Source organism: Salmo salar, chromosome 17 (assembly GCF_965601325.2).
Source record: "Salmo salar chromosome 17, fSalSal1, whole genome shotgun sequence".
Taxonomy (NCBI): Eukaryota; Metazoa; Chordata; class Actinopteri; order Salmoniformes; family Salmonidae; genus Salmo; species Salmo salar.
The window spans coordinates 83,780,303-83,801,391 of NC_138307.1; the positions used below are offsets into that span (position 1 = coordinate 83,780,303).

Sequence of the window (21,089 nt, forward strand, 5' to 3'; positions counted from 1 at the left end):
CCGGTTGTGATATTGCCTGGATTCGACCCAGGGACTGTAGTGAAGACTCTAGCACTGAAATGCAGTGCCTTAGATTGATGCGCCACTCGGGAACTTGAGAAGGTGCGTCACTTGCCACCAACAGATGGTGGCGAGGAACGATGACAAGAGCAATTCATTAATCAATCAAGTAAATTATATTTAAATGTAAAGGTCAACAGGAGTCCTTCCTATGAGCACAAGACGTTGAAAATATATTGTTGGTTGAAAAGGCTTAAAAGACATTGAAAAACAAGACATCTTTCAACCATATTTTGCTGGTATTTCTCTTCCTCAAACACCAAGACAATACCATCATCATAATCGATTCTGTTGAATGGCTTTCCTTTGAGCCCGTCCATTGGGTAAACACCTGGTTTAACCAGTACCTTTCCACAGGGTGTGTCTATTAATATTCATCATTGTACAGGTATAAAACATACGTATGTACTTACGCAAGTATAAAAGCGATGATCACTGACACAACTTCCTCTTTCAACACAGATCTCAGATCAACCAACGCAGTAACACAGGTAGGTTACTAAACATTTATATAATACTTTGAATAGAACATTATCAAACAGGCTCTACATTCTCACTGGCAGTAGGATTGTTATTGTAGGCTGTGAGGTTTCTATTATTCAAATCCAATGAGAAGGGAAGGGTACAGGTCAGTCTTGTTAGTGTTTATGTCTTTATATATATATATATATATTACAATGAGAAGGGAAGGATACAGGTCAGTCTTGTTAGTGTTTATGTCTTTATATATATATATATTACAATGAGAAGGGAAGGGTACAGGTCAGTCTTGTTAGTGTTTATGTCTTTATATATATATATATATATATATATTACAATGAGAAGGGAAGGGTACAGGTCAGTCTTGTTAGTGTTTATATCTTTATATATATATATATATTACAATGAGAAGGGAAGGGTACAGGTCAGTCTTGTTAGTGTTTATGTCTTTATATATATATATATTACAATGAGAAGGGAAGGATACAGGTCAGTCTTGTTAGTGTTTATGTCTTTATATATATATATATTACAATGAGAAGGGAAGGGTACAGGTCAGTCTTGTTAGTGTTTATGTCTTTATATATATATATATATATATATATATATTACAATGAGAAGGGAAGGGTACAGGTCAGTCTTGTTAGTGTTTATATCTTTATATATATATATATATTACAATGAGAAGGGAAGGGTACAGGTCAGTCTTGTTAGTGTTTATATCTTTATATATATATATATATATATTACAATGAGAACGGAAGGGTACAGGTCAGTCTTGTTAGTGTTTATGTCTTTATATATATATATATATATATATATATTACAATGAGAACGGAAGGGTACAGGTCAGTCTTGTTAGTGTTTATGTCTTTATATATATATATATATATATATATATATATATATATATATATATTACAATGAGAACGGAAGGGTACAGGTCAGTCTTGTTAGTGTTTATGTCTTTATATATATATATATATATATATATATATATTACAATGAGAAGGGAAGGGTACAGGTCAGTCTTGTTAGTGTTTATATCTTTATATATATATATATATATATTACAATGAGAACGGAAGGGTACAGGTCAGTCTTGTTAGTGTTTATGTCTTTATATATATATATATATATATATATATTACAATGAGAACGGAAGGGTACAGGTCAGTCTTGTTAGTGTTTATGTCTTTATATATATATATATATATATATATATATATATATATATATATTACAATGAGAACGGAAGGGTACAGGTCAGTCTTGTTAGTGTTTATGTCTTTATATATATATATATATATATATATATATATTACAATGAGAAGGGAAGGGTACAGGTCAGTCTTGTTAATGTTTATGTCTTTATATATATATATATATTACAATGAGAAGGGAAGGATACAGGTCAGTCTTGTTAGTGTTTATATCTTTATATATATATATATATATATATTACAATGAGAACGGAAGGGTACAGGTCAGTCTTGTTAGTGTTTATGTCTTTATATATATATATATATATATATATTACAATGAGAACGGAAGGGTACAGGTCAGTCTTGTTAGTGTTTATGTCTTTATATATATATATATATATATATATATATATATATATATATATATTACAATGAGAAGGGAAGGGTACAGGTCAGTCTTGTTAATGTTTATGTCTTTATATATATATATATTACAATGAGAAGGGAAGGGTACAGGTCAGTCTTGTTAGTGTTTATATCTTTATATATATATATATATATTACAATGAGAAGGGAAGGATACAGGTCAGTCTTGTTAGTGTTTATGTCTTTATATATATATATATATATATATTACAATGAGAAGGGAAGGGTACAGGTCAGTCTTGTTAGTGTTTATATCTATATATATATATATATATATATATATATATATATATATATATATATATATATATATATATATTACAATGAGAAGGGAAGGGTACAGGTCAGTCTTGTTAGTGTTTATATCTTTATATATATATATATATATATTACAATGAGAAGGGAAGGATACAGGTCAGTCTTGTTAGTGTTTATATCTTTATATATATATATATTACAATGAGAAGGGAAGGGTACAGGTCAGTCTTGTTAGTGTTTATGTCTTTATATATATATATATATATATATATATATATATATATATATATATATATATATATATATATATATTACAATGAGAAGGGAAGGGTACAGGTCAGTCTTGTTAGTGTTTATGTCTTTATATATATATATATATTACAATGAGAAGGGAAGGATACAGGTCAGTCTTGTTAGTGTTTATATCTTTATATATATATATATATTACAATGAGAAGGGAAGGGTACAGGTCAGTCTTGTTAGTGTTTATATCTTTATATATATATATATATATATATATATTACAATGAGAAGGGAAGGGTACAGGTCAGTCTTGTTAGTGTTTATATCTATATATATATATATTACAATGAGAAGGGAAGGATACAGGTCAGTCTTGTTAGTGTTTATATCTTTATATATATATATATATAATACAATGAGAAGGGAAGGATACAGGTCAGTCTTGTTAGTGTTTATGTCTTTATATATATATATATATTACAATGAGAAGGGAAGGATACAGGTCAGTCTTGTTAGTGTTTATATCTTTATATATATATATATATATATATATATATATATATATATATATATATATATATATATTACAATGAGAAGGGAAGGGTACAGGTCAGTCTTGTTAGTGTTTATGTCTTTATATATATATATATTACAATGAGAAGGGAAGGGTACAGGTCAGTCTTGTTAGTGTTTATGTCATATATATATATATATATATATATATATATATATATATATATATTACAATGAGAAGGGAAGGGTACAGGTCAGTCTTGTTAGTGTTTAAACCATTTTAAACCATGATAATATGAAACATGTACAGGGATTAAAGTGTGTTTGACTAAATGTTCTAAACAAAATGTGGTCCCCATTTAAATGACTTTTGACCAATCATGACAAGTGAAAACTAATCTACTTGTGAAGAGAGAACCCATGTTATAATTCATATGTTGTTGTGTATCTTTTAGTTCAAACTGTAAGCTTTGTTTAGTTGAGTCCATGAATTCATGTTGAATCCTGTTGGGGGGGCTTTTAGTTGAGTCCATGAATTTATGTTGAATCCTGTTGTGTCGGGCTTTTAGTTGAGTCCATGAATTCATGTTGAATCCTGTTGGGTCGGGCTTTTAGTTGAGTCCATGAATTTATGTTGAATCCTGTTGGGTCGGGCTTTTAGTTGAGTCCATGAATTCATGTTGAATCCTGTTGGGTCGGGCTTTTAGTTGAGTCCATGAATTCATGTTGAATCCTGTTGGGGGGGCTTTTAGTTGAGTCCATGAATTCATGTTGAATCCTGTTGGGTCGGGCTTTTAGTTGAGTCCATGAATTTATGTTGAATCCTGTTGGGGGGGCTTTTAGTTGAGTCCATGAATTCATGTTGAATCCTACTGGGTGTTCCCCACTCTTGTTTTAACCCCTGTGCACATGGATATATTCTTAGCTAAGGAATGTTTTTCGTCTGTGGTGCAGATCCAGGAACGATAGCATTAGCATGGTGGAAACAAAGAAAAAACCTATGGAAAATGCTAACAGAGAACTGTCTTAGTTATAACTGTCTTGAGGGCTAAAGCTGTTTCTAGAACCTGTTCAGGTGACTTCATGATTCATACTTAGGAATGTGATCTAGCATGATTACTCTATTTTAGTGCTGTGATGAGATGTATGGAAGCTATTTGAATTGAATAGACTGAAACCGGTTGGTTTAGGGTGGGGCATGACAGTGTGCAGGTGAACACAACTGTCCGCTGGTCTTTATACCCCCATCATCATCCCCTGAGATTTGTACACGTTTATGAATAGGGTTGTAGATCAAGAGTATTTCCATATTGTTCAGGGTTAGAAGTTCATTCAACTCTGAGACAATCCCGTCGACGGTTCTATAGAACCCTTTTTTAATATTTATACGTTTCGGGGGTTCCGATATCCTTTTGCAATAAAAATCCCGGTCCTTATCCTTGATATTATACCAGCTATGGGGGTATGTAATCTCGCTGAGACCTACTTCCCAGGCCTCTGATAACTCTATAGGCTTTGGAAAATTGGTTGTATAATTCGAACTTTGGTTCTTACTATATATATGTGCAGACGCATTACTGGGGAGGGTCAGGTAGAAGCCGCTGTGTTCCATGATGCACTCCTGTGTACACACAAATGACGTTGTATTTATCATGCATGAGGGTTTAAGTTAACCCCCGATGCCTCCACCACATTGTGCTCTAAAACCCAACTGGTGAACTTTTGGGGCCAGTTTTTCCAACGGATCAACACCCATTTTTTACCCTTTGCTCTCTTATGATCCAGAATCTCCTCCACGTGAAAGACTTGGTCTTTAACCATCTGTACCTTCTGTAGTTCCTTCTCATAAAACGATCCCTCTATAAGCTCCCCGTCATAATCTTTTAACTTGTAGACAGGGAGTATGCGAGGTAGACATTCGATAACTGTGAACAACTCATCGCTGTAACATTGCTCATATTTTTTGTTGAAAACACCCCTCAACTTGGATATACGTACCAAGTCCCCCACTATGAATTTAAAATCTATTTTTTTCTTACGGCGAAGGGGGAACAAACCATACAGATTTTTAAAGACTTGAAAAGAGTTTTCAGACGAGACCTCAGAGGGCTTCATCCGTTATACTCTTATGGTAGTTGTAGTTGTAACCCTTTACTAAATCTGGAACTATATCGATATATCTATGCGTGTTGTGAGCTGTAAAATATCTCCACATCCGCTCCTTCAGAGTTCTGTTAAAGTGTTCAACAACTGAAGCTTTCAAATCCGAGCCTGTAGAAAAATGTACTATATTGTGCTTCTTCGTGAATTTCTGAAAAGTATTATTAAAAAATGATTTTCCGCCGTCAGTCTGCACTTTCTTGGGGCCTACTCCTTCCTTCAAGATAGAGTCAAAGGCCCGGGTCACCTCTGCCCCGCTCTTATTTTTTAAGACCCTTACAAAGGCCATTTTAGAGAAAATATCTATAACCGTTAGCATGTAGCGATTTCCATCATTTTTATCTGCAAGGGCCTGCATGTCACATAGATCCGCCTGAAACTGGGACAAGGGATGAGTAGAAAAAACTATATTTCTTGGAAATTGTTTTCGCACAGGTTTATGCAGAGTATAAGCATCCTGCTCTGCTAGCCATTCATTCACTTGAGCAACGCCTAACCTTGTCACATCCTGACCAGTAAGGGGTTGTTTTGTTATATTAGTTGGTCAGGACGTGGCAGAGGGTGTGTTTGATTTATGTGTCTTGGGTTTTTGGGTAATGTTCTATGTTGCCTATTTCTATGTTTGAATGTCTATTTAGTCTATTTCTATGTTCAGGTTTTTGGTTTGGCCTTCAATTGGAGGCAGCTGTTCTTCGTTGCTTCTAATTGGAGGCCATATTTAAGTAGGAGGTTTTTGTCACTGTGTTTGTGGGTAGTTGTTCTGTGTATAGCTGTGTAGCCTTACAGGACTGTTTTCGTCGGTGTTTATTATTTTTTGTTACGTGTTCACGTTTTATTAAAATAAAAAAAGAAGATGAGCACTGCACCCGCTGCGTTTTGGTCCCATCATTACGACGATTGTGACAGAACTACCCACCACCAACGGACCAAGCAGCATGGAAAGGGAGCAGCACCAGGAGTGGAGTAAGCAGCGTGCTCGGGATGTGATGGCATCCTGGTCGCTGGAGGAATTGGAGGCAAGAATTGACTGGACTTGGGAACAGCTATTGGACTATTGCAACAACCTGCCGGGGAGCAGGGGGAGGTGAGGAGGCACCCCCAAAAAATTTCACAAGGGGAGTTGGAGTAAGTCAGGAAATAGGCCTGAACCAACTCCTCGTGCTTATTACGGGGAGCGACGGATCGAGAAAGCACCGAGCTATGCGGAAATGCGCAGATTTCCCAGACGCATTCACAGGCCGGTGCAATTGGTGAAAGCTCCTCAGTATGGCCAGGCGATGTTGAGCACTCAGCCAGGAAGGGTTGTGCAGACCATATGCTCCAGACCTCCAGTGCATCTCCAGGGTCCAGTTTACCCTGTTCCTGCTCCTCACACTAGCCTTGAGGTGCGTGTTACTAGTCTGGCGCCTCCTAAGCCAGCAACACGCATCAGGCCTCCAGTGCGTCAGCCCAGTCCAGTACGTCCTGTTCCTGCTCCTCGCACTAGCCCTGTGGTGCATGTTACTAGTGTGGTACCTCCAGTACCAGCCCCACGCAGCAGGCCTCCAGTGCGTCAGTCCAGTATGTCCTGTTCCTGCTCCTCGCACTAGCCTTGAGGTGCGTGTTACTAGTCTGGCGCCTCCTAAGCCAGTCCCACGCATCAGGTCTCCAGTGCGTCAGCCCAGTCCAGTACGTACTGTTCCTGTTCCCCGCACTCATCCTCCAGTGCGCCTCCATAACCCGGTACAGTCAGTGCGTGCTGTGAGCACTCTGCCATTAGTACGTCCTGTTCCGCGCACTAGGTCTCCAGCGACAACCTCCAGTCGTCCGGCGCAGCCAGAGTCGCCCGCCAGCAGTCCGGCGCAGCCAGAGTCGCCCGCCAGCAGTCCGGCGCAGCCAGAGTCGCCCGCCAGCAGTCCGGCGCAGCCAGAGTCGCCCGCCAGCAGTCCGGCGCAGCCAGAGTCGCCCGCCAGCAGTCCGGCGCAGCCAGAGTCGCCCGCCAGCAGTCCGGCGCAGCCAGAGTCGCCCGCCAGCAGTCCGGCGCAGCCAGAGTCGCCCGCCAGCAGTCCGGCGCAGACAGAGTTGCCCCTTGACCCAGAGTCTTCAGTGGGGGTATGTGACCTAGAGTCTTCAGCGGGGGTGAGCGGGTTAGATTGGGGACTAAGACCGGAACCAGAGCCACCTCTGTAGGGGGGAGTGTTTGGGAAGGGGGGGGGGGGGGTGTTGCACTAGAACCGTCGGTGGCCACCCTCCCTTCCCTCCCTTTAGGTTGGGATTGTTTTTGTTTACCTTTTTGTTAAGGTGCATTCGGTGTCTGCACCTTTGGGGGGGGGGGTACTGTCACGTCCTGACCAGTAAGGGGTTGTTTTGTTATATTAGTTGGTCAGGACATGGCAGAGGGTGTGTTTGATTTGTGTCTTGGGTTTTTGGGTAATGTTGTCTATTTCTATGTTCAGGTTTTTGGTTTGGCCTTCAATTGGAGGCAGCTGTTCTTCGTTGCTTCTAATTGGAGGCCATATTTAAGTAGGAGGTTTTTGTCACTGTGTTTGTGGGTAGTTGTTCTGTGTATAGCTGTGTAGCCTTACAGGACTGTTTTCATCGTTTATTATTTTTGTTACGTGTTCACGTTTTATTAAAATAAAAAAAGATGAGCACTGCACCCGCTGCGTTTTGGTCCCATCATTACGACGAGCGTGACAAACCTGCTACCTGTTTCTTCGGCTATAGCTCTCTGTAACCGCTCCTTACCCCCATAAGACCCTGGGTTAGAGGGGGTATAATAAATGTTTTTCAACATCTGCTCCGCCATCCTTCTTGCCTCTGAGGTACAATAACGTTAATGAGCCCCTTTCAAATAACGACAACATTTCATTTTTTTATTTCATGCAAACATCAAGTATTACGTATACAGACAATTCAGGATACTAGTCCCCGTTTTCTCAATGATCCAAGCATGCAACATCCTGTATATTTGGTTTAGATTTACAGGCTTGTGTCTCTGAATTTTTAAAACACACACCCGCTATATAAGTATATAAACAACACATATGATACATGTTACAATTAAACGGTGTTTCAAACAAATAAAGTAAAATCTTAGACAAGGTTGTTTCTAGTTCTTCAGAATCATCCACAAGACGGAATACCAGTTGTGTCCATTGTAGGCTCTCGCCCGTATGTCGTACATGATTCATGATTTGCTCAATTTTTAGCACACGCTCTACATTAGCCCAGGTATTATGGGTTTTGTAGAATGATACATTGTTCACTTTATTTTCAATAATTTGCTGCATAACATTTGTAAGTTCTCCCAAAAGAAAGTATTTATTCTCTAACATCGTATGCATATAGTTACCCATTGCTTTACATCTAAATAATATGTATTGTTACTCGTCTCTTGCGGTTTATTGAGCCAGAAAGTCATCACATCAGCCAAAACAGCTTCCCTGTATTTGTTGTCGTCCACCAGGGTGTGCCGGATTTCTTTGAGTTTCTCGTGGCTGTAGATCGCCTCCTTCAGTTCATGTAGGAAAGCCTCAGTTACCCCGTAAACTCTGGGAATAGACGGCACAAGACCCATAGACTCCAGGGCTCTGACCAGCGGAGGTATAAACCGGCTGGTCCACAGTGTTTTCATCAGCTCCTCAAAATGGTTGAAGAAGTAGTACCTTGGGGGTTCATATAAACACGGATGCTGGCTGGGGTGATTGATCTCACAACCGATGCATTTTTCTCTTATATACTCTCCAATCACCACGTCTAAAGGTGCGGCTACAGAGGCCTTGATGGTGTCCACAAAAGTAGTACTAACCACCCGATCAAACACATCCTCAGGCTGTGTACATGTCGGGGGTCTTGCCTGGGGGGAGTAGAATGGGGGGCTGCGAGACATAGAGTCCTTAGGGTCTGGCACCCAAGACGTATCGGAGTCCTGGTATGTTGTATGAATATCCATGGTATATGCTGAAATTAAGAACTGGAGGCTTTATGGGCACTCCTTTTATTGTTGAACCAGTCCTTTGGTATCAGGTCGTGGTTAACGCAGCCGCGTACTTAGTTTTCTTCAGGGGCTGACCCTTCGGGGGCCGACCCTTCTGAGGATGACCCTTCTTGGGGTTCATTTGAATCATAATCCTCAGGATTCGCATATATTATGCACTTCCTTAGCCGAACAAAGCTCTGCCGCTGTTGGCTCTGTACAAAAAGAACGTCCAACACCTCTAACATTTTCAATTCCATTAGATCCCAACTTTTAAAAGGAATAAGCATGCGCAACCTAAAATCCCCAGTCAGGCCACCATCACGAATGTTTTGGTTGCAGATTTCCTCGTTGCTGATATAGAACTCCACGCACCTACATGGAAGTCCTTTCTTTGTATTTTCACCCTGTGAAATACTCTTCCTGAGGAGTCAGGGGCACCTTCCCAACGGGTCTCGTAGCCCGTGAACACGCTATACCCCTTTGTGATAACCCTCAGTTCGGGACACAGCACCTTGCAAAACACCTGCCAGTCTTCAAGCCCGTAGTCCACTCCTAAAGTCTGGTCTGTATTTTCTTCTCCTTTGGCTACGGTATAGTTTCACTCTACAGGCCGGGTAATCAAACTGATAACCCCATTGCTGTCCATTAGACATCATCACTTGATCTTTCAGGGCAGTTGCGGGCGGTATTTGGGTTCTATACATATTTAGAAAACGCTTTTTTGGCGCATCGTATATTGTTGCTTTATACTCGGACCTTTCTCTATGTTTCAACCGAGGTCCTGCTCCCGTTGTTACGGTCATCACTGCTTTGCCACTGATCACAAAATCCATGTTTAATTTCTTTAGTGGTTTATCATGGCCGCACGTGTTGTTCTGGGTCTTATTTATAATCCGTCTGCCCCCTACAATACCCCCAGGACATTCCTGTTTCATAGACAACAGCCCTAAAGACAATAAAATAGGGGGTGTGGGTCCATCCTCTTTGAAATGTTCAAATACAACCCCCCCACCAGTTCAACGAGGTACCTACACATCAATCATTATGACAACTTCAAAGGAATAGATGCAATATATGCATAAATTAACACACTCTAACACGTGACAACAGGAACAGGATGCCCTTATATGGGCATAACCACGTGATAACTTCCCGCCAGGATGTCTTGACCGGATGCCCAAATATGGGCATGCACAAGTCATCCGGACATAGAGTCATAAATCAAACGTTTGACGCGTGCCGTCTACTGTATTCTCTCTTATCTCAATGCCTCAGGGCAGTGATTGACTTAAAATATGTTGAAAGACGAGACATCTTTCAACCATATTTTGCTGGTATTTCTCTTCCTCAAACACCAAGACAATATCATCATCATAATCTTGAACCAGCTCCATGGATTCTGTTGAATGGCTTTCCTTTGAGCCCGTCCATTGGGTAAACACCTGGTGTAGCCAGTACCTTTCAACAGGGTGTGTCTATTAATATTCATCATTGTACAGGTATAAAACATACTGTTGGGTTCGACATTTTGAACATTGAGATATTAAATAAATGATAGAGAAGAAGCATAGAATCAAAGGAGAAAGTTAAGGGTTCTCTGTAGAAAGCCAGAAGGCTTTGGAATGTGTTTGATGGAGGAGAGGAGAGCGACGTGTTGACACAGGGAAGACAGATATCTGTGGAGTAGGTGAAGGAGGGGTTGAGGTCAGAAGGTGAGGTGTGAGGGGTGAGGTCAGTTCCCCTTAAGGGAGTAATCAGGGTTTAGTATCTGGTTACCTTCTTCCTGTTGGGAATAAACTGTAAGGATTGGAGACAGGGACTGTCTTAAGTGGGATATAAATATCTGGATGGGATACATGTTGGGTAGTCTGATTACAGCTGTACAGAACCTTTGGGAAGAATTAAACTTGGTTAAAGCTTCTCTAGTGTCCGTGAGTCATTTACTCTGAAAAATAAGAACCTACATATGCAAGTAGTACAGGTATAAAAGCAATGATCACTGACACAACTTCCTCTTTCAACACAGATCTCAGATCAACCAACGCAGTAACAGAGGTAGGTTACTAAACATTTGCATAATACTTTGAATAGAACATTATCAAACAGGCTCTACATTCTCACTGGCAGTAGGATTGTTATCGTAGGCTGTGAGGTTTCTATTATACAAATCCAATGAGAAGTGTTAGTGTTCATGTCTTTATACAATTACAAGTTGTATTAAGTTGATGCATGTACAGGGAGGAAATGGTATTTCACAAAATGTTCTGAAACAAAGGGGAAGAGAATCCGTATCCAAAATGTGGTCCCCCTTCAAATCACATTTGATCTATCATGACAAGTGAAAACTAGTCTACTCTTATAGTGAGAACCCATGTTATAATTGATATGTGATTGTGTTTCTTTTTGATCACACTGTAAACTTTGTTTATTTGAGTCCATTAAATTATATTCAATTCATTGAAACACTCCTAATTTGTTGCTAGCCTGATCCACCATCCTGACCACCGTTTCGGTTCAGAAACAAGAGCACAAAGTCAAAGGAGTCCTCAGTATGAGCACAAGACGTTAAAAATACACATTTTAGGTTGAAAAGATGTCTCTTAACCGATCACTGGGCTTCCTCTTCTTTAAACACCAAGACAGTATCATCATCATAAACCACAACAGTAGAACATCAGTGTCTGTACATCAGGGGAACACAACAGTAGAACATCAGTGGTCTGTACATCAGGGGAACACAACAGTAGAACATCAGTGGTCTGTACATCAGGGGAACACAACAGTAGAACATCAGTGGTCTGTACATCAGGGGAACACAACAGTAGAACATCAGTGGTCTGTACATCAGGAGAACACAACAGTAGAACATCAGTGGTCTGTACATCAGGGGAACACAACAGTAGAACATCAGTGGTCTGTACATCAGGGGAACACAACAGTAGAACATCAGTGGTCTGTACATCAGGGGAACACAACAGCAGTACATTAGCGGTCTGTTGTTGAGCATCTGCAGACTATCCTAGAGAGTTACCAATGATAGCTGTAGTTACTAACAACAAAAGTTGAGCTTGAATTTAGTGAAGAAACACCAGAATCAGAATTAGAAGTTTGAAGAAAGCAAAGTCTCAAGTCTTTGGCATTGTGTTGATGCTAGTCCCACTAACAGCCATCACAGACCTCTGTTTATCAATCAATTCATTTCTTGAATGAATTGTTTCACTTGTGTGTGCCAGTCACTTCTTTTTGGAGAATAAATAAACATGTAAATGGGTGCCATAGCTGTAGGATACTACACAATCACAACTTACTTTGCTACTAGTTGGAGTGATTCAACTTAACTCATTGAATGCCATTGGAGCTGGCAATATGCTTGTTGTGAACCACCTGTGGAGTGTCTATTTCACAAGCCGAAGACCAGTACTGGTTTATCTTGTAGTTTTTTACTAGGCAAGTCAGTTAAGAACAAATTCTTATTTTCAATGACGGCCTAGGAACAGTGGGTTAACTGCCTTGTTCAGGGACAGAACAACAGATTTGTACCTTGTCAGCTCGGGGATTCGATCTAGCAACCTTTCGGTTACTAATACAATGCTTTAACCACTAGGCTACCTGCCGCCCCATCAATCCCATCAATCTACCTGTTATTGTCATCCATAAAAGATTAAATCATGTTTTTTGAATAATGATTTCACAGGTCCAATGGCAGCCACGGTGAAATCTGAGCCTCTTGATAGCAATGTAAGTTAATAAGTTAATGTCTTTCCCTTTTAATTATGTTCACGTTCGTTATCTTATGTAAGCTGCTCTGCAATTCAGTTTTCTTTATTGTAAACTGACAAAGGGCTCCATTGTGGTACATGTATTTGTGTAAAATGGGCAGTCATTGTAAATAAGAATTTGTTCTTAACTGACTTGCCTAGTTAAATAAAGGTAAAATAAAACAACAAAAAAACATCCTATTTACTTTTTTGTTCAAAAATCTAAGTTGTTGTTCAGGATGCCTAATACGAATTATAATTATTAGAGAATGTACTTGGAACAACACATTTTTATACCCTTATTTAACTAGGCAAGTCAGTTCAGAACATTCTTATTTACAATGACGGCCTACCGGGGAACAGTGGGTTAACTGCCTTGCACAGGGGCAGAACGACAGATTTTTACCTTGTCAGCTCGGGGAGTCGATCCAGCAACTTTCAGTTACTGGCCCAACGCTCTAACCACTAGACTACCTGCCACCCCAAACATGACCAAAAGTATGTGGACACCTGCTCGTCCAACATCTCATTCCAAAATCATGGGCATTAATATGGAGTTGGTCCCCCCTTTGCTGCTATAACAGCCTCCACTCTTCTGTTAAGGCTTTCCACTAGATGTTGGAACATTGCTGCAGGGGGACTTGCTTCCATTCAGCCACAAGAGCATTAGTGAGGTCGGGCGCTGATGTTGGGTGACTAGGCCTGGCTTGCAGTCTGTTCCAATTCATCCCAAAATGTGTTCGATTTGGTTGAGGTCAGGGCTCTGTGCAGGCCAGTCAAGTTCTTCCACACCGATCTTGACAAACCATTTCTGTATGGACTCCACTTTGTGCACAGGGGCATTGTCATGCTGAAACAGGAAAGGGCCTTCCCCAAACTGTTGCCACAAAGTTGGAAGCACAACATGTCTTTGTATGCTGTAGCGTTAAGATTTCCCTTCACTGGAACTAAGGGGCCTAACCCAAACTATTAAAAACAGCCCCAGACCATTATTGCTCCTCCACCAAACTTTACAGTTGGCACTATGCATTCAGGCAGGTAGAGTTCTCCTGGCATCTGCCAAACCCAGATTTGTCCTTCAGACTGCCAGATGGTGAAGCGTGATACATCACTCCCGAGAATGCGTTTCCACTGCTCCAGAGTCCAATGGCATCGATCTTTACGCAACTCCTGCCAACGCTTGGCATTGCTATCATTAGGATACACATACACTACTTAGGCTTTTGTGCAGCTGCTCTGCCATGGAAACCCATTTCCCGAAGCTCTTGAGGAACAGTTCTTGTGCTGATGTTGCTTACAGAGGTAGTTTGGAACTCTGTAGTGAGTGTTCCAACCCATCGATTTTTACGTGCTTCAGAACTCGCCGGTCCTGTTCTGTGAGCTTGTGTGGCCTACCACTTCGCAGCTGAGCCGTTGTTGCTCCTAGATGTTTCCACTTTACACCATAACAGCACTAACAGTTAACCAGGGCAAATTTTGACCAACTAACTTGTTGGAAAGGTGGCATCCTATGACGGTGCCACGTTGAAAGTCACTGAGCCATTCTACTATCAATCTTTGTCTATGGAGATTGCATGGCTGTGTGCGGAATTTTATACACCTGTCATTAACAGGTGTGGCTGAAATAGCCAAATCCACTAATTTGAAGGGTTGTCCACATACTGCTGTATATATAGTGTATGTTGAAGGGGTGTCCTCATACTGCTGTATATATAGTGTATGTTGAAGGGGTGTCCACATACTGCTGTATATATAGTGTATGTTGAAGGGGTGTCCACATACTGCTGTATATATAGTGTATGTTGAAGGGGTGTCCACATACTGCTGTATATATAGTGTATGTTGAAGGGGTATCCACATACTGCTGTATATATAGTGTATGTTGAAGGGGTATCCACATACTGCTGTATATATAGTGTATGTTGAAGGGGTGTCCAGATACTGCTGTATATATAGTGTATGTTGAAGGGGTGTCCACATACTGCTGTATATATAGTGTATGTTGAAGGTGTGTCCACATACTGCTGTATATATAGTGTATGTTGAAGGTGTGTCCACATACTGCTGTTTATATAGTGTATGTTGAAGGGGTGTCCAGATACTTTTGGTCATGTAGTGTATGTGTATCCATATTATCATGATATTCTGAAAGTCCATATTGTATTTTCTTTAGAACCTTCAATCTCCTGTTATTTTTCTCTTCCAGGGTGATTCACTGTCAGATCAAATGGCTACAAAGATGAAGATAACTGAGCCTAATGATAGCATGGTCAGTATAATGTTTATAACACATTCATTTGTTTTCTACCATGAAGTATTGGTTTGATCAATATTATGTTTTGTTTTCAGCTAATAATATAAGGAAAAGATAATAGATCATTTTTGACAGCTTTATACATGTATTTTTAAAATGAGAAATGTATCTTTTGTGGATAAAAGGTTCTGCTAAATGTAATATATTATAAAAGCTCATGCTATATTGCTATGAATGAGCTGGAAACATATACAGAGCTTTCAGAAAGTCTTCATATCCCTTGACTTATTCCACATTTTGTTGTGTTACAGGCCTAAATTCAAAATGGATTAAATTGTTGTTGTTTTTTTCTTGCCCATCTTAACACAATACCCCATAATGACAAAGTGAAAACATGTTTTTTTCTTGCCCATCTTAACACAATACCCCATAATGACAAAGTGAAAACATGTTTTTTTGTTATGTTTACAAATCTATTGAAAATATAATACAGAAATATCTTATTTACATACTGTAAGTATTCATACTCCTTTGCTATGACACTCCAAACTGAGCTCAAGTGCATCCAATTTCCTTTGATTATCCTTGAGATCACTACAACTTCATTGGAGTCCACATGTGGCCAATTAAATTGTTTGGACAAAATTTAGAAAGAAAAACAAGTCTATCTAAGGTCCCACAGTTCACAGTGTTCTTTGTTACCTCCCTGACCAAGGCCCTTCTCCACCGATTGCTCAGTTTGGCTGGGCAGCCAGCACTATGAAGAGTCTTGGTGGTTCCAAACTTCTTCAATTTAAGAATGATGGAGGCCACTGTGTTCTTGGGGACCTTCAATGCTGCAGAAATGTTTTGGTACCCTTCCTAATATCTGTGCTTCGACACAATTCTGGCTCAATTTACAGTCTCATACCAAAGGGTCTGAATACTTATGTAAATAAGGTATTTCAGTAATTTTTTTCTCAATAAATTTGCAAACATTTCTGCACCTGTTTTTGCTTCATCATTATGGGGTATTGTGTGTAGATTGCTGAGGATCTTTTTTATTTAATCAATTTTAGAATAAGGCTGAAACGTAACAAAATGTGGAAAAAGTCAAGGGGTCTGAATACTTTCTGAAGGCAGTGTATGTGTATTCATATTAATGTCATTTTCACTGATTTCCTCACAGAAGGGACATCTTCACTACTTTTCCTTCAAATTCCCTGTTAAAGAAGACCAGAATAAAATCACCTGTAAAAGCCCTTGCAGCGTGTTACAGGCTCTTGAAACAAGTTCCAAATTCTGTGAACTAAAGGAAATGACTGAGAAACAGAAGATGAAGACAAGACAACAAGAGAAGACAATGCAAAGACAAGACCTTGTTATACAAACAACGAAAGGAAAGAAACCAATAGCAACACACTTCCCTTGTCATCTGCTTGAGAATGGTCAAATACTCACCATATCAACCATTTCGAATGATAGTGGAGAGGCCACAACTGAACCCACACAGATTTATACAGGAAATAAGCAATACGTCATTTTTTACATTGAATCTAAAGGTGGTAAGAAAACCAAAACCAAGCAACTGCTCAAAAACAAAGAACTTGAACCTTTTAGCCCTCTTTGCATCTACGGCATCTGTGGAGAGACAGTGGAGACAGCACTAACAAGAGATGGACGCTTCCATGACAATGTGTTCACTAAAACTTGCATTCTCGTTGAATCAGACTCAGATCCAGCGAATTGTGTTGAGATGAATGTACTAGTTGACTGTCTGGATAAACAAACCTTCAAAATGATCCTGGAAGAGAAAAACCCAACACAGGCTGCAACTGCCCCTCCACAAGCTGGTTCTAACCTTCAGAAAGAAGATGAGACTAACTCCATACAACTCCCCATGTCTAACACAAGCACTGAAACATCAGCTGCAGGGGAACCCCCCAAAAAACAGCTAGTCACAGTGCCAGATTCTGCTGAGATTTTGAAGATTCTTCGCCACCAGTTTGCTGATTTGGTGAAACAGATGAAGAAGAGGTACAAAAAGAAGAAATATTCTGGGGTGCTAAGTCATTTAAGCGGGGAATTTGGAAAGAGCACCCAGGGGTTCTCTGAAGTCTACACAGTAAAGAAGCTGATGAGACTGAGTGACTCAGTCTGTATGATCGATGTCGAGGGGGTCGGGCAAGGCACTGGCTTCCTGCTGTTTGATCATTACATTCTGACAAATGCACATTTGTTTATTAACGATGGCATCTCGTATGTTGATGGAAATTACCAGAATATCTTAGCCAAAGTAACTGCCACATTCAACAAAGAAAATCCCAATGGGTCAGATCTGAAGGTGATAGAGGTGAAATCAGAGATCATTGACTTTCAATGGGGATCTGACCACTACAATCGACATGTGGACTTTGCTGTACTAGAGCTTCAGGACGTTGATACCTCCAACGGTCTTCTCCGTAGATATAGCCCAGATCCAAAGAAAGGTGGAGTCTGTCTCATTGGACACCCAGGTGGAGGAGTGAAAAGAACAGACCCCACCACCATTATTGAGAGAGAAAGAAGAGGTGAGGCTTTCCAAAGAGAGATTGGGAATAATGTCAGAATGGATATGCTGATCAATACATCCATAGAAGAGAATAAAGTGAAGTATGACATGCTCATGAATCCAGACAACACTGAAGTGACCTATGACACCTGCCTCTTCCATGGAGCTTCTGGCTCCCCAGTCTTTGATGAATCCTGCCAGGTGATAGCCATGCACACTGGAGGGTTTCCCTACGAAGATGAAGGAGTGAAGAGTGTGATTGAGTATGCCATCCCTCTCCTCACCATACTGGAGGACTTTCTGATCAAGATGAAGGACAGAAACAATGTTGAAATACTGACCAAGTTCACCAGAGAAGCCTTGACATGCCCCCATTTGCATGATTTCATTTACAATTTTATCAGACACCTGGTAAATGAATGGAAGCCCTCATTCAGTGCAGCCTTGACAGCAGTCTGGGATGCAGTTGAGGAAAATGAGAACCATCTAAGAATTAAAGAACATCTTAGAACATGGATCATTTCAGAAAAGGAGGTACTGGAAAAGATTGAAATAGCAGGAAATGAAGCTTTGAAAGAGTTCATGTTGAAAAACGATCTTGTCAAGTTACCCCAGTGACTTAACTCTACCCACAGTGGCAGTCAGATGTCGGTGCCTGGTTGCAAGGTGGACACACAACACGTAACACACACAACACACGTAACACACGCAACACACGTAACACGCAACACACGCAACACACGCAACACACACAACACACACAACACACACAACACACGTAACACACACAACACACGCAACACACGTAACACACGCAACACACGCAACACACGCAACACACGCAACACACACAACACACACAACACACACAACACACACGTAACACACGTAACACACGTAACACACACATAACACACGTAACACACGTAACACACACACGTAACACATACAGCTGTTTGCTGTAATTGTCTGGTACCTTATGATGTCCTTTGTATTTTCTGTATTTTTCTGAGACTTTGGGAAAAGGTTCAATAAATAGATAGAGGGAACTTTGTAGATGCAACTGTCAAAATATAATTAAAAAAATGTATTATTGTGTTCTACATTTTTGTTACTTTGAGTTTTGGTCACTTGTCTTTGGTTTCACTTGTCACACTTTTTTTTAAAGATAATAGCTCAATACTTTTTCATTTTGACGATACTTTTGTACTCTTCTGAGAATGTCTTCATAATTTCTTTGTAGAAGGTGGTAATTGTCTTTATATTGGAATTCTGTATGATGTTGAAATTGTTATAACTCATGAAATGAAAACAACCATGCATAAAACTAATGACAGACTAATCAATAAATGTGTTGGCAATTACAGCTTGCTTATTGCTTCTTATTGCAAGTGGACCAAACAATGGTGTGTCTGATCACATGACTGTGACCACACAATGGTGTGTCTGATCACATGACTGTGACCACACAATAGTGTGTCTGATCACATGACTGTGACCACACAATGGTGTGTCTGATCACATGACTGTGACCACACAATGGTGTGTCTGATCACATGACTTTGACCACACAATGGTGTGTTTGATCACATGACTGTGACCACACAATGGTGTGTTTGATCACATGACTGTGACCACACAATGGTGTGTCTGATCACATGACTGTGACCACACAATGGTGTGTCTGATCACATGACTGTGATCACACAATGGTGTGTTTGATCACATGACTGTGACCACACAATGGTGTGTCTGATCACATGACTGTGACCACACTATGGTGTCTGATCACATGACTGTGACCACACAGTGGTGTGTTTGATCACATGACTTTGACCACACAATGGTGTGTTTGATCACATGACTGTGACCACACAATGGTGTGTCTGATCACATGACTGTGACCACACAATGGTGTGTCTGATCACATGACTGTGACCACACAATGGTGTCTGATCATTAAACGGGCAGAGACCATGGAACTTGAGGAGAAATAACATGAATCCATTTAGAGTCGACAGTAATATTGTCATCCTGCATTTGGTCTAATGTCCTGGCTGTAGAGCTTGTGATTTATATAGAAATATCTCCATGGTGATTTAGCCCTCAACTACAGCAGAAGAGGCAACCCTTTCTTTGGCACTAAACAGTGTAGGGTGAGACAGTGGTACATGTCTATTACATAATCAATACTTTCAGTGAAGTGATAAATAAGCAGAAAAGTACAATAAATAATGATACATACAGATATTATGTAACGTTTTAGACTAGAACAGAACAGGAAATGATTGGTAGGCAGTTCAACAACCATCAAGTCCTAATTCTTTCCCTTTTTTAAATGAATAACTAGGTTAAATTCAGTGAAATCTCTTTGATTTTAAGAACACCACCAAAAGAGGTGCTGCATGAATCTCAATGACATCTGGATTTATCATTTTGACTTATGTCATACATTTTTGCTAACCATAAGGGCTGCACAGCCCTAAATTACTGGCTTCCATCTGAAATTGCACCCTATCCCCTTTATAGTGCACTTTTGACCAGGACCCAAGGTAGTGCACTATATAGGGTATAGGGGTGTCATTTGGTACGTAGCCACATGCAGTTCTCATGGCTGCTGGTTCCAGTCCCACGGTTGTCTGTGTAACAGGTGTCTGAACGCTGAAGAATATGATGTGTTTTGTCCTACTGCCTAGGTTTCTACTGTCTGTGTTTCTACTGTCTGTGTTTCTACTGTCTTCTGTCTGTGTTTCTACTGTCTGTGTTTCTACTGTCTGTGTTTCTACTGCATGTGTTTCTACTGACTGGGTTTCTACTGTCTGGGTTTCTACTGTCTGTGTTTCTACTGTCTGTGTTTCTACTGTCTGTGTTTCTACTGTCTTCTGTCTGTGTTTCTACTGCCTGTGTTTCTACTGTCTGTGTTTCTACTGCCTGTGTTTCTACTGTCTGTGTTTCTACTGTCTGTGTTTCTACTGCCTGTGTTTCTACTGCCTGGGTTTCTACTGCCTGTGTTTCTACTGCCTGTGTTTCTACTGTCTGGGTTTCTACTGTCTGTGTTTCTACTGCCTGAGTTTCTACTGCCTGGGTTTCTACTGTCTGTGTTTCTACTGTCTGGGTTTCTACTGTCTGGGTTTCTACTGTCTGGGTTTCTACTGTCTGTGTTTCTATTGACAATACTTTCCTGACATTCTTAAGCCAAAACTGGATAATGTGAACGAGCAGTCCCATGAGCAGAAACTG

At 40.2% G+C, this 21,089-nt stretch overlaps 1 protein-coding gene across 1 annotated transcript; it reads left to right on the top strand.

The window, feature by feature from the left end:
• The first annotated feature begins 255 nt into the window (after nucleotides 1-255).
• On the top strand, nucleotides 256-19,165 carry LOC145861439 (serine protease FAM111A-like). The gene is made up of 5 exons (XM_082964280.1): nucleotides 256-551; nucleotides 11,334-11,362; nucleotides 13,002-13,045; nucleotides 15,272-15,334; nucleotides 16,488-19,165. Exons 3-5 carry the CDS (start codon nucleotides 13,007-13,009, stop codon nucleotides 18,465-18,467), a joined length of 2,082 nt encoding a protein of 693 aa, XP_082820406.1. The 5' UTR covers nucleotides 256-551; nucleotides 11,334-11,362; nucleotides 13,002-13,006; the 3' UTR covers nucleotides 18,468-19,165.
• The last annotated feature ends 1,924 nt before the right edge of the window (nucleotides 19,166-21,089 follow it).